This window comes from Myxine glutinosa, chromosome 1 (assembly GCF_964187855.1).
Source record: "Myxine glutinosa chromosome 1, kmMyxGlut1.1, whole genome shotgun sequence".
NCBI classification, from domain to species: Eukaryota; Metazoa; Chordata; class Myxini; order Myxiniformes; family Myxinidae; genus Myxine; species Myxine glutinosa.
The window spans coordinates 29,822,280-29,849,739 of record NC_136261.1 but is presented as its reverse complement, the minus strand read 5'-3'; the positions used below and the strand labels follow the sequence as shown (position 1 = coordinate 29,849,739).

Here is a 27,460-nt window from a genome sequence, read left to right as displayed (position 1 = left end):
AATATATAGAAGAGAATGTTAAAAAAAGCAAGACAATTTCACTTACATTTTCGGATTCAGCGTTCAATTCTATATAAGTGAGTGTATTTTGAGGCATGTGCGACTTCAAATAAAATTGTACGCCAGAAAAACGTTCGTTTCATTCCTTAGGGATACAACCACAGAACTCAAATAGACGTAGAAGAACTATGCAGGTCGCTGTGTGGCCCCTCCGCCGCAACGCGGCAGCCATTTTAGTTAGCGCAAGACACCTCCGCTTTCTGCGTACAGATAGGCCTATTGTTAACATGAGCAGTGTGAATGTTCAACAAATATCAGCAATATGCCTTCTTGTGCTGCAATAAACTGTACAAATCGACTTGTGAAAGGTTCTGGGAAAACATTCCACAGGTAAGTAATTTATTTTTCTTAATTATGAAGAGTTTACTCGCCAAACTCTAGTTAAATTTTCACGTTATGCACAGATGTAGTTTTTCGTTTATGTAGTCCCATCTGTTAGTTTGTGTGTGTTTGTGTGTGTGTGTGTGTGTGTGTGTGTGTCACCGTCCAATATATAATGTGTGTGTGTGTGTGTCACCGTCCAATATAAAAATTCACTATACAATATATAGTGAATATAGTCCATTATACAATATAGTCCATTATACAATATATAATGTCCATTATACAATGTATAATGTCCAATTATATATACAATATATATATATACAATATACAATAAAATTTATAATATAATATATATAATATAATATAATATAATATATATACAATATAATATATATATATATATACAATATATATACAATATAATATATATACAATATACAATATATATACAATATATATATATACATATACAATATATACATATACAATATAATACATATACAATATACAATATATACATATACAATATACAATATACATATATAATATACAATATACAATATACATAGTATACATATACAATGTATACATATACAATATACAATATATACATATACATATAGTATACATATAGTAGACATATAGTATATACATATATACATATATACATATGTATATATGTATATATACATATATGTATATATATATACATATATGTATTATACATATATACATATATACATATATACATTATACATACATACATACATACATACATGTATACATACATACATATGTATACATGTATACATATGTATACATACATACATGTATACATGTATGTATACATGTATGTATACATATGTATATGTATACATACATACATATACATGTATACATACATACATGTATACATGTATACATACATTATACATACATACATGTATACATTATACATACATGTATATATACATATATACATTATACATACATATATGTATATATATATACATATATGTATATATATATACATATATACATATATACATATATACATATATATATACATATATACATATATACATATATACATATATATATACATATATACATATATATACATATATACATACATATATACATATAGTATACATATACATATAGTATATATACATATACATATAGTATACATATACAATATACAATATATACATGTACAATATAATATATATACAATATACAATATATATACAATATAATATATATACAATATAATATAATATATATACAATATACAATATACAATATAATATATATATATACAATATACAGTATATACAATATAATTATACAATGTATATACATTAATATATAATGTCCATTATACAATGTCCATTATACAATACTAGGGCATTGCCCGTACTATATCTATATCTAAAATTATATCCCCCCCCTCTATTTACATGAAATGGTTTGGTCCAAAGCGAACGGCTTGCGAGTGGTGACAATCCCCCCCCTCTATTTACATGCAATGGTTCGGTCCAAAGCGAACGGCTTCCGGAGTTTGGTAAAGAAATCGCCATCGCGTACACAAACGCGCAGGAAAGCGAATGAATCGCAAATTCGTTTTTATCAGTTGTAAAACATAGTTTAACGCCAACATAGTTTGCAAACGTGAAATAAATGAATACGCTCTCAAATGTGCCATCCGAGGCAGAGTGTGCCCGCCACGTTCGGCAAACGCGATCGTTCGCTGCTCTGTGATTGGTTGAAGCGTTTTTTGGACATATCTCGGTAAGTAATTGTCCGATTAATTTCAAACCTTGAAAAGGCACATCCTCGGGTCCCCAGCAATATACCTGGCAAGTTTCAAGTATATCGGACCGGTAGTTGTCGAGAAATCGTTGTCGCATACAAACACACAGACAGACACACACACACACAGAGATTACTGGAATTATAGATAGATAGAATATAGTCCATTATACAATATATAATGTGTGTGTGTGTGTCACCGTCCAATATAAAAATTCACGTCCACTCATCCACTTCCACTAGGCCTAGCTAGCGCACACGTTCGCCTATTCAGTTCTTGCGCTAACTAAAATGGCGGCGTGAGCGCGCGAGCGGGGCCACCGCTGTGTGTGTGTCGTGAACGGGCATAGTTCTTCTACGTCAATTTGAGTTCTGTGGATACAACATGTAAAACTGGCCCAAACGTGAAAACAAAACTCGCTCATTTTAAGTCGTACAAGCTAATGCAACCACTCATTCTTCTGGGAAGAATCCCGTGCACATGCTTGTCACACTTATAACTCACCTAAGTCTTTATAAGTTCATCAAATACTGACACCGCGATTGACATTCGCTGAGGTAAATGTTGATATCTCTTCTGAGGTTAAAAAAACAAAAAACAATTTTAAAAAAACAGTTTTAAAGCATTATACGTATCAAACGATACATTTTATGAAACTGGGAAACCGAATACACACTTTGGTGGTTTTAAAATGACAGAATATGTGTTTATTAGAAAGAAAGAAAAAGAACCTTGAAGACGACGCTGCTAACAATATACACCGCTCTAACGCATAACCACGAGTTTAAACTACATTTACAACAAATATGAAAACTATTTTCATATCATAATGTTAAATATAGAATATACAGAAGATAATGTTAAAAAAAAATGAGCCCTATCTTCCAATGGTAAACAATCCTTCAAAAAATTCCTGGATCCAGAATAATATCCTGAGCTTCCCCAAAAACGAATCAATTCTTCCTTATCCCAAGGGCAATCATCCCACCAACTTTCATCCAAATCCGTTCAGAACTTTTCCAGATATCTTGTTCACAAACACACGAACACACACACGCACACGGACACGATCGAATGCGTTACTCCCTGGCGGGAGTAAAAATACAGAATGTCTCGGTTCACGGAAGACTTGAGTGACAGAGACATACTGATAGACTTCTGCAAGCAAATAAGCCTCGCCAAAAATGCCTGGGGTCAGAAGGATGAAGAGGGAAAAAAAAAAAAAATTTTTTTAAATAAATATATATAAATATATATATATATATGAGACTTTTCACACAAGATAGAAATGGGCAGATCTTCGGTTGTTCCCAAGCACTCACTGTAGGAGGTCAAATTGACTTGGATAATTAATAGCACGAAAACTCACCGGAGACTAGCGGGCATGACATTGCTTTCAACAATTAAGTTGGCACTTGTCAGTTCTATCGCTTTAAATGTCCGTAGTGATTCGCTCGTGTCAAGCAAACCGAACGCCTCAATTTCCTTTGGGTATTCTCAGCCTTAGTTCGAATCTCCAGCTGTCAATAATGAATCGAGATCGAGGCAAAGTGGAATTTTGGTACAACCTTGGTGAAGGCCTTTTACTCAACTTTGAAACTAAAACCGTGCCCGTTCATTTTAGCTCTCAGTATCTGCACATTCATAGGACACGCTTCACCACCCACACACACACACACACACACACACACATGCCCAGAACGATGCTATCCAACCACCCATGCCTTCACGGGGATCCTCGTATCTCCACATTTCTCACAGATAGGTGCTTGTAAACATTTTGTGATCAAACATTTGCCGAAATAAAAAAAGAATTGCAAAAAGATGCAATCGTTATGGATGCAAAGCAAGGTTTCTGCTAATTTGTCAATGCGACAAGACCAAATTTAATGGGAAGTATTACATACAGTGCATTCAGAAAGTATTCAGACCCCTTCACTTTTTTCACATTTTGTTATGTTGCAGCCTTTTGCTAAAATCGTTGAAATTCATTTTTTCCCTCATCAATCTTTTTCCCAATCCCCAATCCCCAATCATTTTTCCCTCAATACCCCATAATGACAAAGAGAAAACAGGATTTTAAAAAGTTTTGCAAATTTATTAAAAAGAATAAACTGAAATATCACATTGGCATAAGTATTCAGACCCTTTGCTATGACATTTGAAATTTAGCTCAGGTGCCTCCCATTTCTCTTGATCATCTTTGAGATGCTTCTACACCTTGATTGGAGTCCACCTGTGGTAAATTCAATTGATTGGACAATGGACATGATTTGGAAACGCACACACCTGTCTATATAAGGTCTCACAGCTGACAATGCATATCAGAGCAAAAACCAAGCCATGATGTCGAAGGAACTGCCTGCAGAGCTCAGAGACAGGATTGTGTCGAGGCACAGATTTGGGGAAGCCTCTCCTCAGTGAAAGACACATGAAACGCCGGAAACGCCAAGCGGTAGCGAACCGTGACCCGAGTCGTTATCACTGGCTAAACCCGATCTGAGCAGTTCCTAATCGTGCCACGCTTACCCAATGGAAGAAATCACTGATGCGGTCGAATCAGGAAGAAACAAGGAATAACAGTTGGTTTATTACACTATGTACAAGGAGAAGAAGAACACACAGTGCAGCCTTATACAGTCTTATACTTATCCCAGGACAACGGGCCCGTTTCACACTCGGACACACTCACACAGGGTTGTAGATGAACGGGGCAATGGTCCAGGGATGGCGTCCAGGCAGTAGGCTCCGGTCCCCGACTCGCACCACGAAGAAGATGGTCAGGGCGGCAGAAGCTCCCCGCGGGTCGTTGGTGCGGATAGGACAATTACGGGGCGAATGGTAAGCTGGGCTTGGCGGTTACTTGCGGCCACGGCCGCGTACGTAATAACTAGACCGGCGCTATATGCGCTCCCAATACGAATTCATATGCGCTCCCAATACAAATTTGTATGCGCTCCCAATACAAGTTCATATGCAAGGTGCAATTCCTTTCAGTCCTTTACAAAGCGCCTCTCCCGCAGAAGTCCTCACAGCCCTTTGCTCAAACCAGTCCTCATACAAAGCGCAAATCGTGCAAGTCCTCATACAAAGCGCAAATCGTGCAAGTTCTCATACAAAGCGCAAATCATGCAAGTCCTTCTCATACGAGCGCTGTTGCGTCAGTCCTCCCGCACGAGTCCTGTTCAAGGGCTTTGTGCGTGCGCTTATATAGCCACGCCCTTACCACGCCCTGTCACCCGAGCCCTGATTGGCTGGTGGCCCTTAACGCTGCTGTCTCCACCGCTTCACCCTCGACGCCGCGCTCCTCCCTCTCTCAGGCCTACCTCGTATCAATATCCAAAATATCCACAGATATCAATATCCAAACAATTTTCCTAAACCCTCTACCTAACTTTAAACTACCCTCCCCGGGTATTCGTGAAGGGGTCCATCTTCCCCCATCCACTCCTTCGCACCATGCACTCCACACCACTCATTCCACACCATTTACTCCACACCATTTATTCCACACAACTGTTCCCCACTTGCACACCATACAAGTCAATCACTCAACACACTTACACACATCCTCAATACACCATTATACATCACCTCGGGTCATCCCCGACCAATGCCTCATTTGCGCAAGTTCATCCACAAACAATTTCATTCAATTCCTCATTTGCGCCTAAATCTCAAGCTCATACTCACACACACAGCATCATCCAACTAACTACTTCCCTCTAAAACTCGTGCTTTCCCGTCTTCCCTTACACTAAGCACTTCCCTCGTCATTATCATCCAACTACTCTCTCTACGTCCCCTCTACTTGTACAAATGTCTCTACTTAAATCTTGTCCCTACTGTCATTTTTCTAAATCCCTAACAATATCCTAGCCCGCCCTCGGCTAGTTTTCCACTGCCATCCCCATAATCTATAGCTCATGTGCCCCCAAAAGGTGTGAAGAATGGTAAAGCTACCATTCGCCAACACTACTGCTACCATTTGTTCACTAGCTACGAGCCTCTCTGTGCGGCAATACATTCTCGTCACAGCTCGGCTTCGAAAAGCCGAGCAATGCATGCGGGTGGTTGGTCTACTGTAGGTTGGGTCCATCCGGCATTTTCGATTCAGGGGAGGAGGCATACTTGGGCCGAGTTTCCAGGCGCCATCTCGGCGCGGAGCCTTTCGGTCCCCTACACGATGGCCCAACCTCCCCCCGGTCGAGCACCGCGCCGGCAGGGGGCGAAGGTCCGACCACGCCTTCCTCCCCTTGAAGCATTCCGTTCGCCTTTACGATGCGGCACCGACCATACAGGGCGGGGCCCGGGACGAATCGTGCATGCCACCGCGGCAACGATCCCCGCCGGCCCCCGCAGCACACAAAGCGCACCACGCCCCGAGAGCTCGCGTCGGCTTTACGTCGGCCAAAACGCTCCCCCGGTCTGCGTCGATGCTTGAGCCACATTCTCACACCACGCAACCCTTTCCATACTCATACATCCCTTACACTCCCCTTAATTATGTTACCGCACGCTCTCGTGCATTCTCTTCTCTCGCACACTCAGGTGCACACCACTCAGGCGCACTCACGCCACGCACACACTCCCTTATTACACATACTCGCGCACACCCTGGCACACTCATTCTATTTGCACACTCCGTTACACACTTGGCCTTCGCACACCCTCACGTACACTCTCCCGTTACATCCTCTGTAACACCCATGGGTGTGCACTCCTGCACACACCCAATCACGCACACACCCAATCACACACCCAATCAAATCCCACTCGTGACACCAATTGTTGCGGCTCTCCTCGTCGGCCTTTCCCCTTACCAAGGGAGTGGGGGGGGGGGGGTTAGCCCCCTTGTCTTTGACTAGCCGACGGGATCCGGGGCTATGACGTTCCTTCCGGACGGCGTTAAATAGGGTTGTAGGCCGAATTCCTATTACCTAAGGACCAATGCCGCCTAGGAAGCAAGGAAATAAGCCCCGCCCAAATCACGGTTATAGGTGGAAACGCCGAGCGGTAGCGAACCGTGACCCGAGCCGTTATCACTGGCTAAACCCGATCTGAGCGGTTCCTGATCGTGCCACGCTTACCCAATGGTTCAAGGGCTTTGTGCGTGCGCTTATATAGCCACGCCCTTACCACGCCCTGTCACCCGAGCCCTGATTGGCTGGTGGCCCTTACCGCTGCTGTCTCCACCGCTTCACCCTCGACACCGCGCTCCTCCCTTTCTCAGGCCTACCTCGTGTCATTTGACTAGGGAGCATCCTAACGCGAGGTGCAATAGCCAAAATGGGGCGCGGGATGGATTCTGCCCAACGAGGTAGATTTGGAGGGTGGAGGCAAAATGAAAGGGACCTAAACTTGTTTCTTTTACACAACGGAGATGATACGAGGGAAATGGCCTTATACTCACAAAGACTATGACATAACTAATATCCTAAATGGGCCTACATGTTGCTTGTAGACTAACTATGGGGGCAAACCTTTAACCTTTAATGATGTTATATGTACACTCTCAAAACCGCAACTATATATTATATATCTATCTATAATTCCAGTAATCTCTGTACGTTTGTACGTTTGTACGTCTGTACGTCTGTACGTTTGTCTGTGACCGCTGTTTCTCGACAACTACCGGTCCGATATACTTGAAACTTGCCAGGTATATTGCTGGGGACCCGAGGATGTGCCTTTTCAAGGTTTGAAATTAATCGGACAAGTACTTACCGAGCTATGGCGATTTAGCCGTTCGCCGTTCGCTTTGCCGTTGCGAATGGACCAAACCATTCATGTAAATAGAGGGGGGGGGGGTTCTGTGGTCGTTCGCTTTGGCTTTGCGAATGGACCAAACCATTCATGTAAATAGAGGGGGGGGGTTCTGTGGTCGTTCGCTTTGGCTTTGCGAATGGACCAAACCATTCATGTAAATAGAGGGGGGGGGGGGGGTTCTGTGGTCGTTGCGAATGGACCAAACCATTGTTTTTTTTTTGCAGTTTTTTTTTTTTTTGCAGTTTTTTTTTTTTTGCAAGGAACGGGCACCCACGTACGGGCACGTCCTAGCTTATATATAGTACGGGCATGCCCTAGTACACATAAAATCGCATAATAAGCCTGGTGCTGGCTTACTGATTAAGGTGGCTGGTTTGAGTTTGAGCTTAGGCTCTCGAGTTTGAGCCCCTGTTGTGCCATTACAGAACAATAGATGTGTTGACTCAAACAAATGATCCTTCCGAGGTCGGGAAAATTAGTACCAGCTTATTAGGAATGGGGGGTGGGGGGAGGGGGGGGGGAGCACTGCATCATTGGCCACGCTCCCAGCAATGAAGCAACCAGCAGTCACGGGCTGTATACGAAATAATAATAAGATTCACATAATAATTTATGTCTGTCAGACATGATGAGGTGCAGGCAAAGTTGCCAAAGGAGAATGTCAAAATGGATCGGTGCCTTCTAGGCTCCACAATGGATGCAAGATATCCGAATCGGATGCACAACATAAATTGGTGCAACTCCCATGCTGCAGACACAGGGGAATATGTTTTATAGGCAAATGATCATCCCGTCACACTTTCTGGTTTCCGATGTCTGACCGTCTGAAGAATTTCATCTCCATCCTTCAAACCCTACGCTTCTGCTCCAAGTTCATACCTGAACAAGCGTGTCAACTCCACCGCTCGCCTTCTCCCCAAGCACGATAAGTGTGGAAACGGTACTCTGCACATCCCCACGCTCCGCATAGAACTCCAGCATTGCTGTAACAGCAGGAGCAAAAACCTCAGGTGGTAGGGTCTGTCCAAACAGTGGCTGAGACACCGATATCAAAGAGACACTCTCAGCAGCAGTGATCCCCAAGCTCGCGGTGCTGCTGCCTCCAACCTTTCTGTGCAGACAGGCAAAAAAAACAAGAAGGAAAAGGTAAAACAAAACAGTGGACTTAGGCTCTGATAATTTTGATTTCTGTCTTTCATTAGGTTGACATTCTTCTCACCACTCTCAAAATGCTGCAGTTTGTACGACTGCCAGTGATCGGAAGTAAGAAACAGTCTATATAAATCTTGGATTCTAAAATGTCGGTGTGGGAACCATCTTGGATTCAAAAATGGCCATCATTTATCCCTTGCTGCTCAATAACTCACCAAATAGTTGTACTTCTTGTGGCGAAACCCTACATTTTTTATGACAAGGAATTGAATGAGTTTATGTTGAACTAACCTGCCTTGAACCGTTGATGTCACATTTCACGACAATGTTGCCACTTTCAGTCATTACCTACAGGCACAGCAGGTGTACTAAATGATCTTTATCATCGTCTGGAATGGAATTTGCTTCACACCGACATCTGACCATCTCAATGATGGCATTGCGTGCTGGGATGACATTTGGCCTGCGCTGACCATCAACAAGCACTCTCTCCAAAAAAACAGTCTGGTGAACCCTCCCATCTACTTCCTTCCCAATCTGCTTGAAAAAGTTCAGTCACTCAAACTTTTGCACCACGCTATCAGCTATTAATATCTTTCTTGGGCAAACCACGTAATTAAGTCGGCATTCAATGCCAGTCACTGACTGGGCATCGTCCATCGTGCAAAGACTTTCCTTAGAACACCTGAACGCTTATCGACCTACAAGGCCTTCATCCACAACTCACGGAAGTACAGCTTTCCCCTCTGGGCTAGTGCCCCGACCACACAACTTGCTATGCTTGACACCATGGAAACCAAAGTCCTCAACATCACTGGAATCTCCCGCAATGAAGCAAAATCTCTGGGCCTATCACTTTCACATCGCAGACAGGTCCGGTCTGGTCCGGTGAAACTCCCAAAATCCAGAATCACAGCTCACCTCCACTCATTCGTTTGTCTTTTTTCTCCACACCTGCAGAGCCAACTTCCTCAGTTTCTTCAATTGCATTCTTCCCTCCAGGGCTTCAAGATAGCTGTTCACCATCTCAGGTCATCCCACCTCCACAACCATTATAGTTTATACCCCAATTAACCTTCCCCAGGTCCACCACTTTCCAAGTTTCCAATTTCTCCTTCCACTTCTGTGATTGAGAGTTTTTGGCCATATCCATCTCATTCACCTGTCTCATCCCATTGCTCTCATTTATCACCACATACCTGCTATCTCCAAGTCTCCATCTATTTTGTCTCAACCTCGATTTGATGAGTTCCCTCACCCCTACACTTTCTAATAATTTTGTTCTGTTACGTCCTGATCCGTGCTGCATTCTAGTTCCTCCAGAGCCTCAACATTGTAGACAAAAAATGAAACACCTGCTGGAAAATGCTTCACCCTAGTCTAACCTGAATATGCACTCAATGCACTAATTGAGAACACCAAGTGTAGGTGGTACCTTATCAGTTTTAGCCATGCGTATGCAGTTGAGATACCATCACAGCTCAGAAATACTATGAATGTGGATGCTCTTTGGGCAAAACACAACACAAACAAATGTAAGAAAAGCCAATTTTCACTTCATTATCTTCATGAAGCATCTCCAGGGCCTTGTTGACGCCACTGTCTGCCTTGAGGTAGATCTGGAAACATGATATTGTCCGGCCTACTTGTGAAAACATTACAGTACTATCTGCCCCTGAGAATGCATATTAAAGCCATGCAGGCAAAGCATTAGTCTTCTCTGCATGTCCAGCTGTCCAAAATGGTTGTATCTGGAGAATTCCTGATGCCATAAATATAGATGTGTTTTGAGCAAGAAATTACAATTTGATAAGGCCTGGAACAAAACATCTCCGTGTCTGGATAGAGAAGAATATCATGTGTGCATCACGTGGATGCCAAGCCCATGATTTCTGATTCTGACTCATCTGTAGCTTAAAAGTGTAAATAAAAACGCAATTCCCTCGTGTGCTCAAACCACGGCGAGTCAAGGGCACATTTTTGCCCTGCAGGTTTATTATGTATTGATGTTTATTTCTCACTCAATGTAATCAAGATCCTGGATGACAGTCTGCTCCTGTGGCTATTTCAGGGGTCTGTTTTTCAGTATGGAAAGTATAACTTTGATAATTTTGTCTACCTAAAGACATAACTAGTCCAGTAGCCATGTTTAGTGTGTTGCAAGTGGTACCAATCAATTCCTCACACCTCAAAATGTATGTTCAGCCACTAAAATCAAGAACCTAAAGGTGGCTTGGAAGTTGAGATGTTGTGGAACGGGTTCCATATGATGGCACTTTGAAATCCAAGATGGCAACCACGGGTTTTGGGGACTACTACAAAAGGGAGCCTCAGTCTACAACCGGACCTGAGGCCACCGGGCATGGATAACTCCACGATCCGGCGGATTGCTAATTAACCGCAAACGCCAATTAGTCCACCAGATCCCCCAGGGTCCTCCGTCTGATTACCGTTTATCTGGGGAGGACATGGTTTTCCAACAAGGTTTCGCACCCTCGATGTGCACCAATCTTATCTTGGGTTTGAATCCGATGCAGCCGAGCGAAACTGCCAGTGCACATCAGATAGAGACCGGAACCAATTAATGGGAACTGAAGCGTCCCGTCTAACCACTAGTGCAGGCAATACTAAACCAATTAAAGAAATGACATGCAAAGACAGGTCGGTAGAACAAAAGTGTGGAGCTTATTTACAAAAATAGGGGTGAGGAAAATTATGTATACATCCAAAGCAATCGGTGTATTGTATGTAGAGCAGGGAAGGGCATAAGACACGCAATGGGGAGGATTCATACAAGTGCGGCAATATACAGAGCAAAAAGACAGTGCAGAGCTAACCCACAAATTATCCCACAAGTACAATCTAAATAACTAACACAACATTGGCACCAAGTCAGAGTGAGAGAGAGTGAGAGTGAGAGTGAGAGTGAGAGAGTGAGAGAGAGAGAGAGAGAGAGAGAGAGAGAGTGAGAGTGAGAGTGTGTGAGAGAGTGAGAGAGCGAGAGAGCGAGAGAGAGAGCGAGAGAGAGTGAGAGAGAGAGAGAGAGTGAGAGTGAGAGAGAGAGTGAGAGAGAGAGTGAGAGAGAGTGAGAGAGAGAGTGAGAGAGAGTGAGAGTGAGAGAGAGAGAGACAGAGAGAGAGACAGAGAGAGAGAGACAGAGAGAGAGAGAGAGAGAGAGTGAGTGAGAGTGAGTGAGTGAGTGAGTGAGTGAGTGAGTGAGAGAGAGAGAGAGAGAGAGAGAGAGAGAGAGAGAGAGAGAGAGATCAAGGTTGTTTCGTCCTCTACCTCACTGCATGAGGACTGCCATGTGCCTCGCTTCCCTGCACTATGGATTGGGGAAATGGGGAAAATATTTGTTGAGGTCTTTAACTTAGGGATTGGTCAATTGCTGATCCACAGCTCTCAGCTCTCGTTTGGATCCGACACCCCAGTTAGCTCATCCACCTCTCGTCCAGAATTCCGCTCTCTGCCAGCTCATGACTCGTTGTTCAGAACCAGACTCCAGAACAGACTTCTCGTGGCACCAAGATCAGACAGACTCGTAGAACCCTGACAGACTGACTCGTAGCTCCCACACCAGACAGACTCGTAGCTCCCAGACCTGACAGCATATTTGCTCGCAAATCACCGCCTTATATGTGTCTGGAGAGGGGAGGGGCTAGGCTGTGGGCAGGGGTCATGCTCTGCCTCTTTTAGGCGTGGTGGCCGGGGGAACAGTTCATGTGCCGCCCCGTTTAAACTGATCGCAGCGTGCTCATTGGCCCAGCCAGCTCTCTTGCTGACATCATCCTCACTGCAAGTTTTCTGTGTGCACTCGGTCTTCATTGATGTGTTGGCCTGGCCATGGGTAGGAGCTCCGCACTTAGCATGGGCTGGACGTATTTTGCTGCAGGTGCGAGGAGAGCTCGGCGGGTGAAGTACCAACCGAGAATGAAGGTGTGGAGGTTGAAAGAGGTGACAGTAAGGGAGGCATTAAAAGAGAGGCTGAGTAGGGTGGAGGATGATGTGGTTGAGCTTGAAAGTGGTTGGATGTCAATGAAAGCTAGTCTGTTGGGAGCCGTTGGTGAGGTATGTGGATGGACAAAAGGACCACCGAGGCACTCGGAAACATGGTGGTGGAATGATGAAGTTGGAAAGAGGATTGACGAGAAGAGGAAGAAGTTCAAGGAGTGGCAGAAGGCGAAGGGTACGGGAGCAGAAACAGCAGAGCATGAAAGTTATAAGGCAGCCAGGAAGGCTGCAAAGAAAGAGGTAGCAAAGGCGCAGGAGGCATGTAGGAAAATGTTCGGAGAACGCTTGGATTCGGAAGAGGGTCAGAAAGCAGTATTCAGGATTGCAAAGCACATAGCGAAAGAGAGGTGTGATGTGATGGGGGTGAGTTGCTTGAAGGATGAAGTGGGACAAATCGTTGTCGACCCAGATGGAATTAAAGGAAGATGGAAAAGATATATGGAAATGCTGTTGAATACAGAGAATGAATGGGATGGCAACATAGAGAGTAACCCAGTTTTAGGACCGGCAGAGAAGATAACTGAGAAGGAAGTTGAGGAAGCGATAAAAGCAATGAAGAGTGGAAAGCGGGAGGGCCGACGGGAGTTGTGGGAGATATGTTGAAGGCAGCAGGAAGTTGGGGTGTGAAGAGAATGACAGAGATCTGTAATCTGGTGGTGAAAGAAGGCCGCATTCCAGTGGATTGGGAACTGAGTACCCTCGTCCCTCTATACAAGGGGAAAGGTGACCCTCTGGAGTGTGGCTCGTACCGAGCGATAAAGTTATTGGAGCATGGAATGAAGGTATTGGAAAGGGTGTTGGAGAGGAGGATAAGGATTAAGGAAGAAAGTGAAGATCGACGAAATGCAGTTTGGATTTATGCCAGGAAGAGGAATGACAGATGCGCTTTTCATTGTGAGGCAGTTGCAGGAGAAGTACATGGAGAAGAGGAAGAAGTTGTTTTTTGGGTTTGTTGATCTGGAGAAAGCATTCGATAGGGTTCCACGCAAAGTATTGACATGGGCATTGAGGAAGTTAGGAGTGGAGGAATGGTTGATCAGAGTAGTGATGGCAATGTACAAAAGAGCACGCACAGCTGTAAGGACGAAGGACGGGAACAGTGGTGATTTTGAGGTGAAGGTGGGAGTGCATCAGGGGTCGGTACTAAGTCCACTACTATTTGTAGCTGTGATGGAGGTGCTGGCTCAGAACGTAAAGAGGGTTTACCGTGGGAGTTGTTGTATGCAGATGATCTGGTGTTGATTGCGGAAAGTATGGATGGACTGAAGGAAAAGATGAACAAGTGGAAGGAATGTATGGAGATAAAAGGTCTGAAGGTGAATATCGGAAAGACGAAGGTGATGGCAAGTGGTAAAGCATGTGGTGAGGTGGAAAGAACTGGGAAGTGGCCGTGTGCTGTGTGCAGGAAGGGTGTCGGAGTGAACTCCATTCAATGTACAATGTGCGCTGAGTGGGTTCATCAAAAATGTAGTGGTCTGAGAGGGTCATTGACCAGTGTGGGAGCTACATTCAAGTGTAAGGTGAGCACAGAGGGAGGTGCAGATGGAGGAAACGTTGAGTTAGATCTTGGAGACGGCGTGAAGCTGGAAGGTGTGAAAACATTTTGCTACCTCGGAGACATGCTGAATGGAGAAGGTGGATCAGACTCGGCAACGGTTGCTCGAGTGAGATGTGCATGGAAGAAGTTTCGGGAACTGAGTGGCGTGCTGATGAGGAGGAGAGTGTCGCTGAAGCTAAAGGGAAAGGTGTATGCTGCATGTGTGAGAAGTGTTATGATTTATGGGAGCGAGACATGGGTAATGAACGTAGAGCAGCAACGAAGGCTGGAAAGGGTGGAAATGCGAATGGTTTGATGGATGTGCGGAGTATCGTTGAGAGAGAGGAAGACAAATGATGAATTGCGAAAGATGATGGGAATATTGCCTGTGATTGATGCTGTGAAGAGGAACAGGTTGAGATGGTTTGGTCACGTGTTGAGGAAGGATGAAAGTGACTGGTTGAGAAGAGTGATGGAAATTAATGTCGAAGGAAGTAGAGGACGGGGAAGACCGAGAAAGACTTGGCTAAAGATGGTGGAAGAAGAAATGCGGGCAAGGGGGTTAACAAGGAGAGATGCAGAAAATAGGGCAAAATGGAGAAGATTGTCATGGGGACCGCAAGGCTAACCCCCGCTCTAGCAGGGAAAATGGCCTTAAAATGCATGTTGTTGCATGTTGAACGTGAGCTAGGAACCCAAATGGTATGGCAGGCAAGCGGAGGGTCACGGATATTTATAAGAAGTTACGGAGAGATGAGCGCACATTTGCACCTTCAGTTAGGGCATTTTATAATTTTTTTGAAAAATCTGTGAAAAAATTGCTTACCAATAGCTTTCTTCACCAATGTGTTCATGTAGGTGTCTACAAACACCTCTCAATTTATTCCTTCCCAAATCCTTGGGGAAAAGTCAAAATTCAAAATGGCGTCCAAATTGGAAAAATTGTGGATAAAGTCATAGTTTGGCCAGAAATTTAATACTTAATATGGGGAAGAAACCACAAAAATATTGTTCTAGGACAATTGTGAACTCTTGCTAAGCATATTTGTATTATTATCTTGCTTTATATCCAAGATCGTGGCCAAAATGATGTCCAAAATGGCCGCTAAAATGTGAAAATTGTGGATAAAGTCATAGCTTTATATAGAAATAGAAATGTATCTCAATTGAAACCTCGGTTAGTCAGTTCTCTAGTTCACCCTACTCATCCTAATCCCCAGCATATCCCACACTCCTCTCGTCATCTGGCTGGTTGATGTTCTGGCAAGAGTTACCATGACAGTTGCCGCAAGCAGAAATACACTTGACTCCTTGCTTTTTACAGCAGCACCTGAGTGTGCTACATTCCCCCTCACAGTTGCAGCAGACAAACTTCAGAAGATAGTCCGGTGCGATAGGGTCTGTTGTAGGGACCGGCGCATAACCTTGGTCACCGAGTTTCCATCGGTAGTCCAGGACATCCAATGATGGAGTTTGCAGCAGCAGCCAATCTCTAGTCTGGAGATAAGCCCGGAGAGAGTGCTGTGCTGCAGCTTCTGTTGTCGGGGGCAGTTTCTCAGGTTTGATGCTCCCAGCAGCGGCCCGCTTGCTGAAGATGTCAAATCTCAAGTCCCCCAAGTCTTTGGATGGGTTCCCGCGGAACATGAGCTTGAATAGTTCACAGCCGGCTTTGATGATGTCATCTTTCTTGGCTCGGATGTCCAGAAACACGTCCATGGCCCTCTCTGCTTTGTCAGTCTTGCAGAGCTTGGTTAGCAAGGTTGATTTGCTAAACCCAGAAATCGCGGACACTGTATCGCAGCCGGAGAAGCTGTGCAAGAAGATCAGATACTTCCGGTATCTCTCTGGGAGGGCCTCCCGGATCTTTCCGACATCGTAAGATGTGTCTTTGGCTGTTGTGAGGAAGATCGGGTGGTCTGCAGCATGATGAATCAGCAAAACCATGATGTCGGTGTCCTCAGCCCTCACCTCAACAGGGGACTGTCTTGCCTCATCTAGAGCTGCCCGGACGATAGAGGTGTCTGCATCATCGGGGCATTCCTGTACACTGATCCCATTTCTACCGAATGTCTCAGCAAGTAGCCGAATGAGCTGGGTCTTGTTGCTCTTGTTGTCGAGGAACTTTTCTCTTGGAACGAGGCTTTTGATGTCTGGGCGAATCAGAATGTCGCAGCATGCGTTCTTTGTTCGTCTCAGGTGATCATGGTCCTTGGTGGAGCTGCCGTATCCGTCAAAGACCACAGTGATCCTGAGGCAATGGCTCCCCATGGACTGCACAAACTGGAGGTAGCTCTCAGCGATGTCCTTCCAGGTGAGCTTAGCCTCCCATCTGACGTTGTGCAGGAGCCACCCACCATCAATCACCAGGCTCGTGCAGGGGTGTTGTTCAACGGGTTCCACAAATGCTTTCAGGACCCTTGCTCGGGAAGCCTCAACGGGTTCCACAAATAAAAGTATGAAATTGATATTAATTATATAATATGAGAAATTTCATTTGGCACGGCAATTTGAGTATTCAGAGATAGTTGGAGATTTACAGATTGGGGAGATTGCAATTACCTGTTTTCTCATATTTTGCATTCTTGATGAAGTCCTCCATGTCTTTGAACTCCTGCTCACTGAACACAACATCTCTCAGCACGAACTTGGTAATTCCCACAGATGCAAGAAGGTGAAACCGGATGGACTTGGCATAAGCACCACCTGAGAGGATGTGTTCTGCAGTGCTGCTGCCTGGGTAAACCAGCTGCATCAGCTCTTGCAGTCCCGAGTCTGCCATGATTGCCCCGATGGACCCCAGGAAGCTTTTCAGGAGGTGAAACCCGCCTAATCTTGTGATGATGGGCAACTCAGACTGGAGGACTATCTGAGTTGCTTTCAACCATATTGGCAGGTCGAACGTGATGACAGCAGGAGACTGACTGCTGCATAGGCACTCCATTAGAGTAGTGTAGATTGTGCTGTAGTTGTTCGGGTCACCCTCGATGATTGGAAGAAACTCAATGAGGGACTTCTCCTTGACAGCTTCTGCATCTCAGTCCCAGGATCATCACAGATGAAACACCTCAAGCCATGGCCAGGTGCAGCTATTACATCCCCTTCCATACTGAATCAATTGAGAGGTCTCAGTAGACACCTATTATTGAAGCAAGATAATAATTATTACATTTCTGGCCAAGCTATGACTTTATCCACAATTTTCACATTTTAGCGGCCATTTTGGACATCATTTTGGCCACCATCTTGGATATAAAGCAAGATAATAATACAAATATGCTTAGCAAGAGTTCACAATTGTCCTAGAACAATATTTTTGTGGTTTCTTCCCCATATTAAGTATTAAATTTCTGGCCAAACTATGACTTTATCCACAATTTTTCCATTTTGGACGCCATTTTGAATTTTGACTTTTCCCCAACGATTTGGGAAGGAATAAATTGAGACGTGTTTGGAGACACCTACATGAACACATTGGTGAAGAAAGCTATTGGTAAGCAATTTTTTCACAGATTTTTCAAAAAAAAATGCCCTAACTGCTTCTATTTAGCAGGGTTTTGAAGATGGGGGTACAAGGTGCGTCAACGTTCCCGACGTTCTCCGTTTCTTCTTGTGGAGGAAGGTGGTTGTGTTATGGCGGTGAGGAGATTGATGGGAGGTTAATAGCAGTTAGTGGCGATCGATGCGGTTGTCTGTAGTGGTGGTGACCATTGGAAATTGGCACGGGATTTGAATCCCGCTCTGGCGCAAATATACAAATGATCTGCATTTCCTTCATTCCACACAATGCATTTTGACCCTGAAACCCACTACACAGAAGGGAGGTCTATATGAATGGTTAATAAGGAAATACCTAACTCGGGACCCTGTATGTTGGTTGCCGTTGCTTTGGAGACCCGCAACAATAGTCATGATCCAAAAAAAATGTAAACATTGTTTTTATGAACCAGTAATGCATTGGATTAGAGAAATGTACGTAGTTGTAAAATCATTAAAAATTTTAAACAACTTTCTGAATTTATACATTGTAAACCAATCTCATTCCTCGGACAATTCCCTTTCATAATTATTTCCTTTCCCCCCCGCCCTCCCCCTCCCACCCAGATCCCCGCACTAATATTTTTTACCCCACACACGTGAAGCGAAAAGCGGGGTTAAACAATTGGTTCATGTCCGTCTCATCTGTCTTATCAGTTTATGATCGAGGAACAACTTACTTAAATTGAATGTTATATTTTGAACACAAATCTGAACATTAATAAAGACAAGTTGGGTGTTTTACCGTACTTTGGCTTTGGATTTGTCCCAATTGCACATGCACAGAAGAGCGAGACGATCTTTTTACTTTGCCTGCCTGGCAGTGAAACAAAATTGAAAATCATTTCACAGGAAACGTACTTATTATGGATACATACGACAGGCACGAATAACTAATGTAATGTGTTAGACAAGGTGATGCAATCCAGAAAATGGCGGTAAATTTCGGAATTAATTTTTTTTACACGACTTTTACAATCTTTATTTTATTTAAATTTAATTATGTACCTCAAGACTGTAGTGCACAAATCGCCTGTCATAATACTTTCAAGAACCCCCAGTTTCAAAGTACAGTACCTTCAATTTAAATAAACGTTCAGCGGGGTGGTGTATAAGGGCGGTATTCGGGAATGCGTCTCGACTACTTAAATAGCACGAAACGTTCGGACATTTTAACGATCATTAAAATCATTATTTAATTACAATTGAAGTCACACACAGCGGGGTTTCGTGAACTCTCTGGTTTTATTTATGGTATAAAGTAATACAGTACTTCAAATCAAGCAAATTTCCAACAGTAGTTGTTTACATACTATTCTTTGGGCAACGTATGTGATACGATGCTTTGTTTTCTTTGACTCATCATCTGCATCATCTTCCATACGCATCACTTGTTGTGGGCACCACTGCTACTGCTGCTGCTGCAGTGCCCCCTATAGGTTATAGCAGTATCTTGCAATTTGTTCCATGGTGCTGGCGACAGCTCACACATTCTTCGCGATGGACACTGTGGGATATTTAACATCCACAAACTAAAGATGACAAACAGGACACCCAGATTATCATCCATCGGAGGGACGTACAAACATTGATGCCTGTGAAACACCAGGACGATAGTTTATAGCTGGGCCGAGATTTGAACCCAGGCTAGACAGCGCAGAGGTGAGTGTGCTTACCTTTTGATTACCCTTCCAACCCAAATATTGTATATATAGGAACCGCCTTTAGAGGCCATTTTTCCCCGCAGAGCAGGGGTTGGCCTTTTTCGGGCACCTTGGTCCCCTTTTTGAAGCAATGTTTTACGGCCGGATGCCCTTCCTGCCGCCAACCCTGTTAGTCGCCTCTTGCGACACACAGGGAATTACCAGCAAGCTGGTACTCAATTTGCCGACCTCGGAAAGATGACAGGCTGAGTCAACCCCCCTGGTGTTAATTCAGCGATCGACCGGGATTCAAACCCAGGATCTTAGGATCCCAAGCTGGCACCCTAACTGCTAAGCCAACACCAGGCTTATACAGTATATATGATGTCTTTAAATGTGTTAAACAATGCAATGCCGAGTAATCAAACCCCAATTATTGATCAAACATTCCGCAGAGGAAATACACCCAGATGATACTATTACAGCTGTTTAAGTTCAAACAACCGGAAAAACAATGGCGATGCAAATAGACACCTTAATAGTGGTGAACGAGGCTGGGTCAAGGAATTTAATAACTATTTACTGATAACCAAGTTAACAACTGTGTGGTATCTTTCCCATTAGAAATTAACGAGAGGTACAATAAAATTTACATCTGCGTAAAGGACAAAAATCACACATGTGCAAATTACTGTGAAGGATCACCACACAAATTGCTTCACCTTACTGTGAAGCATGGTGGTGGCAGCATCATGCTATGGGGATGCTTTTCAGCATTTTTCAGCAAATTCAGATGTGCAAAGCTGATAGACATACCCAAGAAGACAAAGCTGTAATCGCTGCCAAAGGCACTTCCATGAAGTATTGACCCAGGGGGTTGAATACTTGTATGAGTATAAACTAGATATTTCAGTATTAATTTTTTATTATTTTGTAAAAATGTCTAAAAAAAAAAAAAAAAATCCACTTTGACATTATGGGGTAATATGTGTAGATCAGTGACAAAAATTTAAATTCAATCTATTTTCAATTCGGCCTGTAACACAACAAAATGTGAAAAAGTCAAGGGTGTGAATATTTTCTAAAGGCACTGTAACCAAAATAATTGATCATAACCATTTGGGGGGCTTGAAAACTTGCTGTCTTCCCTCTGCACTCCAATTATCTTTTCCGACATACCCTGGGCAGGCAGAGCGCATCCCTTCATCAGTTCCGTCCTCGTCTCCACTTCCAGGGCCATCCGGTCCATTTGCCTGCAAATGCTCAAGTCCAGCTGGCCCATCCACGATCTCATGCCTGAGGGCGAAAGCTTCTGGGGGCAGAGAGAACTCTGGGAAGTCCGCTGGAAGACACAAATCCAAGAGCAGAAGTGATAGAAACAATTCCCTTGATAAAGATCTGAGCACAACACCGAGGAAGCACCGTCACTGCACATTTGGGGTAGTACCGTATAAGTTGATACTTTCTTCCCCAGAAGTCCGCACCTCAACTTATACTCAGAATTGACTTATCTATGGCTTAAGATACTGAATTACATAAATGAAAAAAAATTGCAAAGTGTGATTTTTCTGAAATAATTGTATCATTTTTTAAATTTAAACACACCACAGCAAGTTCCCACAATGTCGTGGATGTGTTCCTAGAAAGTACAACGTTAAGCAAAACGACATTAAGCAGACAAGATATTCCCATAGACGTAGTGTTATAATGGGGGATGCATTCCCACGACACATTTTCAGCCACTGTAACATAACTTTAACATCACTTTACGACATATTAGAGAAAATATTAAACAAATCAATAAAAACACAAATGGACAATTAAACGAACAGTTACAGGGGTATTCATCAAAATGTAGGGCCGAGATTGCTCATCAGGATAGGTGAGGTGCAGGTGTGCAGTGTACAGGGAGGGAGATCAGCCCTGCTCAAATGGACTGCTCAAATAATTTGTGGGCTGGGAAGGCAATTGGGCTTTCGGGAGAGTCTCGCGGTGAATGCGGCCCTGATCGGGCTTTTGGGTGAGTCGAGCGGTGAATGCGGCCCTGATCGGGCTTTTGGGTGAGTCGAGCGGTGAATGCGGCCCTGATCGGGCTTTTGGGTGAGTCGAGCGGTGAATGCGGCCCTGATCGGGCTTTTGGGTGAGTCGAGCAGTGAATGCGGCCCTGATCGGGCTTTCGGGAGAGTCTCGCGGTGAATGCGGCCCTGATCGGGCTTTTGGGTGAGTCGAGCGGTGAATGCGGCCCTGATCGGGCTTTCGGGAGAGTCTCGCGGTGAATGCGGCCCTGATCGGGCTTTTGGGTGAGTCGAGCGGTGAATGCGGCCCTGATCGGGCTTTTGGGTGAGTCGAGCGGTGAATGCGGCCCTGATTGGGCTTTTGGGTGAGTCGAGCGGTGAATGCGGCCCTGATCGGGCTTTTGGGTGAGTCGAGCGGTGAATCTGGGATCGAGAAATCTCCGATCGAGCTATCGAACGGCTTTGCGGCGAATCCGGAGTGGAGAAGTGCAGTGATCAATGTGGGAATGCCCGTTTGCTTTTTTTTTTTGAGCAGGAGGAGGGTGAGGAGGGGAAGGCAGAGTTGGAGGTGGGAGGAAAGCAAAGATGGGACAGAGTTGGGAGAAGGAGGTTGAGGCTTTGGAGAGGATAGGGGGAGGAGGGTTGAAGACTTGAAATGTGGAGGGAATTGACACCTTATTAGAGTTGGGATGGGAAGGGTGAGCATTGTGGCGGAGGATGAATGAGCACGTTCTGTGAGTCGGGTGTGGGGGGCAGGGGAGATGGGAGGGGTTGTGGTGAGGGAAGGGTGGGGACTGGGTATCAACGCTTGGAATGGGGAGGAAGTTGACACCTTAGAGCTGTGAGGTGGAGAGTGAAGACTTGGAGTTGGGAGGGGGAGGGGAGTTACGGACTTAAAGTAATGCGAGTGCATCGTTGTAAAGAGCCGTATATATTAGAGATATTTTTAAAAAGAACAGTCCTTACCAGTTGTCGTATCTTGATCCAAGAGTTCCAGTCGCTCTTCTTCACCATTGCCAGAATACAAACCGGCTGCTGCAGCGTACAAGCCAACAGACGCTGTGAGGTTTTCCACATCACTTCCCTCCGTCTCTTCATTGGGCTCTGGGAGTGAGGGTTTGTGGTTGCGGGAATGAAAAGCATGCGGTTAAAAAACAGCAGCTAGTGCAAAGGGTAAAAAGGCTGGATTTCAAGAAAGGTCCAGGTGAGATGGTGCAGTAGCACAGCCCATGTTCCCAAAAAAAGAATACACGGTACCCACAAATTACCGTTCGAAATTCAAACCATCATTAAAAAAATAATGAAATAGAAACAATGATGCGGTTTGCTGGACGTGAAAGAGCATTTCTCAAAGTTGTATTGACCTTTCTTGGGGCCATTCTTCTTTGCACAAAGTGGAGTCATTGGGCCATTCTCTTCTGCTGAAGCTACTTTTAAGTATGACAATGACCACATCGCATCTGTCTGTCCGGGAATCTACGTAACCTAAACCTCAAAATTGTTAGCATTTCCCATGATGAGGCTGAAGTACAAGGCCTGTTTCGCTTACACAGCAGACAGATCGGTGGCCTCCCTGTTTCTACTGCCTCTCCTCCAGTCCAGCTCCCTCTGCCCCGTCAGACCTCGGACCCAGCCCAGCTCTTCCAGGACTTAAGCATTCTGCCACCAACTCCCTCGTTGAATTCCCAAAATCCAGGCTCTTTTATTCCATTTTTGGACTTTTTTTTTTTCTTTTTTGGAATTTAAATTTTTCCATTTTTGCAATTTGCTCTTTTACTCTGGACACAGACTCTTTTATTCCATTTTTATCTTGTTTGTGGAACCACCTGCCTGAGGCTTTTCAATGCCACTCTTGCATACAAGGCAACAAGCAAACAAAGCACCATCTCATGCCCCCCATTGCAACCTAGATCTTACGTCATGTCCTTTCTTTCGCCTTTAACTCTGACTTCGTCAACTCTCCTGCTTGTATGCAGGCTACTTTGTTCCCTTCCCTCCTCTCTACCTCCGCCACCAAAGCTGGACGGAGGTTATGTTTTCACCCCTGTTTGTCTGTTTGGGAACAGGATATCTCAAAGTTGTGGATGGATTTGGACAAAATTTGGTGGAGAGGTTGGGTATGTGGACAAGGTCGAAATGATTCGATTTTGGTGAAGATCCAGATCCGGATCTGGATCTGAGAATTCTGTTATACGAGTCTTTACCATTGAGTAAAAGGGGAAAAACGATGTATATCACGATATGACAAAAGGTTATGGACGGATTTGGATGAAACTTGGTGGGCAGGTTGTGCCTGCGATGAGGACAAATTGATTCTATTTTGGTGAAGATCCAATACGGATCCAGATACAATAATTTTAAATAAAATTTCAGTGATTCTTCTCCATTGAGTGACAGTGCCAAAAAGGATATAAACCACCTTTAGAGGCCATTTTTCCCCACAAAGCGGGGGTTGGCCTTTTTCGGGAACCGTGGTTGTTGTTGTTTTTCGGTCCCCTTTTTGAAGCAATGTTTTACGGCCGGATGCCCTTCCTGACGCCAACCCTTTTTGCCGCCTTTAACGACAAACAGGGAATTACCAGTGAACTGGTACTCAATTAGCCGACCTCGGAAGGATGACAGGCTGAGTCAACCCCCCTGGCGTTAATTCAGCAATCGACCGGGATTCGAACCCAGGATCCTAGGATCCTAAGCCGGCACCCTAGCCGCTACACCAACACCGCTACACCAACACCGCCAAAAAGGATATGTAGCATGATATTTCAAAAAGTTGTGGACGGACGATGACAAAACCTGGTGGATGAGTTTGGTGGGCAACAAGAACAAGCCGATTCGATTTTGGTTCAGGTCCGAATCCAGATCCGGCCTATCAGTGGGATATAAAGCATAAACTGTTCAGCCTGGCGGTGTGACGCGCTCTACCGAGTGCCGTTCGAGTTACCCTCTGTCTTCTCGCTTTTCCATGAGCCTCAACCTTCTATAGAAAAGGAAAATCCTTTCGTCAAATGCCATTTTATATAATACTCTCGCACTAGTTCGTATCTGGGCATATGCGGCAAGGATTCTATTGGGAAGGATGAGTTGGGTTCATGCAAGACCCACATTTGGGTGTGAAAAAGGAAGAAAATACATTAAACAAAATTTTTCTTTTACGACACATTTTTGGCATACAACTTTCACAGATTGATGTGTAGACATACATCAACAAAGTTTCACATAGAAAATTCTCAGTTGGAGCAAAGGAAGGTAAGCCTGCTGTCATTTTAACAGGGTTGTCCTCGAGAAGATTAGCAACCGTTTCAACAACCCTTCCCTCGTCTTCTCTTGGGGGTTTTGCGTACTCTTGTAACTACGTGAGAACAAGCTGAACAGATCTACAAGGGTCAAAATACCACAGGTTGTGGCACCGCTTACCATACCTTCAAGGCCTCCGTCACCATGGCCCTCAGATTTTCCACGCTCTGACATGCCATCACCGCCAAGTCCTGATGAGCCATCCTTACCACAAAAGCTGCAAAGGACAAATTCAGTCAATTTGGTTCATTTTGCAAGAATTAAAGATTCCTGGGTTTAAACCTTACTGAAAGCAAAATTATTAAAGAGTTGGATATTAAGTATGTCACACGATAACCTTCTTGAAGAAAATGTACCTGTCACAACTGGAACGTCAGGAAAGACACACCTGGCTCACTCGTGCACAACCTGGCAAATGCTAAAATCTGGCAGGAATCCTGATTTACAAAAATATTCCCCTTCACCAGAAAATATTATTCACGAGGATCTACCATAGCATTAAAAGCAGCTATTGGGTGCTTATTATGGTGAATAAGGTGAACTGAAAAAAAACCCCTGGATACTTGAATGGGGACAGTGGTGAATGAATGAATGAATGATCGTTTTAAGGCCATTTTCCCCGCTAGAGCGGGGGTTAGCCTTGCGGGCCCCATGACAATCATGGTTCCCTGTTTGAGGCAATGTTTTTATGGCCGGATGCCCTTCCTGACGCCAACCCTTGGTTACGCTCTTACGATGCGCAGGGATACGGTGTACCTATTCTAAATCGGGGTACACACCGTGATCATTCATCCCAGCAAGCTGGTACTCAATTTGCCGACCTCGGAAGGATGACAGGCTGAGTCAACCCTCCTGGCATTAATTCAGCGATCGACCGGGATTCGAACCCAGGATCCTAGGATCCCAAGCCGGCACCCTAACCGCTAAGCCAACAACAGGCTCTGGGGTTGGGGACAGTGGTGACAGTGGGGACAGTGGTGATCCTGTGTAATTGCACACAATAAAGCATGTCAGGGTAACCCTTTGTCGTCGGAGGGCCGTGACAGCAATTTGTGAAACTTTCTGCAGGCTGGGTCTATGCCTGGTAATGTTTTAGTAATATAACCAGCACGTATGCAGAGAGGTAATGTAAAATAATCATTCTGACTATTGTTACTACACATAAAAAATATTGCAATCTAACCAAACATCCTCATTCTTGATACTACCGAAACAAAGCTCAGCATCGATCTCTATGACTCTCTGGAAAATCCTCTATCTATTTACTCATGACTCCACCCTGTGCCGTGAGACCCCTCATCCTTCAGACAGGCAGGCTGCAGCTTCTTCCCTCTCTTCAGACCTTGATAGAATCACAAGATGGTCAAACACTTGGAATATGTCTTTCAATCCTGACAAATGTCACTCTCACTATCTCTTAAAAGGACCATCTGGCAAACCCTCCTATCTACTTTCTTCACAATCTTCTCCAGGAAGTTCAGTCATTCAATCTACTGGGTCTCACTATCAGCCAGGATCGATCTTTCTTGAGCAAACCACATTTCAAAGTTGTCCTCCAAAGCCAGTCACCAACTGGTCTCCTGCAAAGTCCTTCCTTGGACCACCCAAACTCCTACAAACCGACAAGGCTTTCATCCGCAACTCCATGGAGTACTTCTCTGCCCTCGAGGCTGGCTCCCCTGCCTCACATCGTGCTCAGCTTGACACCGTGGAAACAAAGTCCTTCAAGATCATTGTAATCTCCCGCGATGGGGCAGATTCTATGGGCCTATCTCTTTGCTGTCAGTCTTCTACCTTCTCCTTTCTGGTCTTGCACCCTCTGCTCTGTCCCCTCGGGTTTCTGTGTGTACGTGCACACACACACACACACACACACACACACACACACACACACACACACACACACACACACACACACACACACACACACACACAACAAGACATGTACGGACACACCGAGACATACGCGGGCACACCAAGACATGCCCGGGCACAACGAGACATGCCCGGGCACACACCAACAAACATCGAGACACACACGCACACAACAAGACACACACTCACATTCCAAAACACGTGCTCACACACCGAGACACACACACACACACACACACACACACACACACACACACACACACACACACACACACACACACACACACACACACACACACACACACACACACACACACACACACACAATCTTTGGCACGACTTTGCCAAGGTTGAAATCAAACTAACGACAATAGCACTGAGTCTTGTATTAGATCAACTTTTCGGCTGGAATACAAGTTCCACTTTT

The 27,460-nt window shown here is 44.5% G+C and overlaps 1 protein-coding gene across 2 annotated transcripts in view; it reads right to left on the bottom strand.

The window, feature by feature from the left end:
- Positions 1 to 27,460, bottom strand: part of WDR24 (WD repeat domain 24) — a 79,254-nt gene that overhangs the window by 17,772 nt on the left and 34,022 nt on the right. For both annotated transcript variants that reach the window (XM_068109060.2, XM_068109055.2), the window contains exons 9-12: positions 25,284 to 25,375; positions 22,831 to 22,968; positions 21,029 to 21,191; positions 8,852 to 9,083 (exon numbers count right to left, since the gene is read on the bottom strand). In XM_068109060.2, the coding sequence (XP_067965161.1) occupies positions 8,852 to 9,083; positions 21,029 to 21,191; positions 22,831 to 22,968; positions 25,284 to 25,375 (625 nt within the window). The remainder of the gene's footprint in view (positions 1 to 8,851; positions 9,084 to 21,028; positions 21,192 to 22,830; positions 22,969 to 25,283; positions 25,376 to 27,460) is intronic.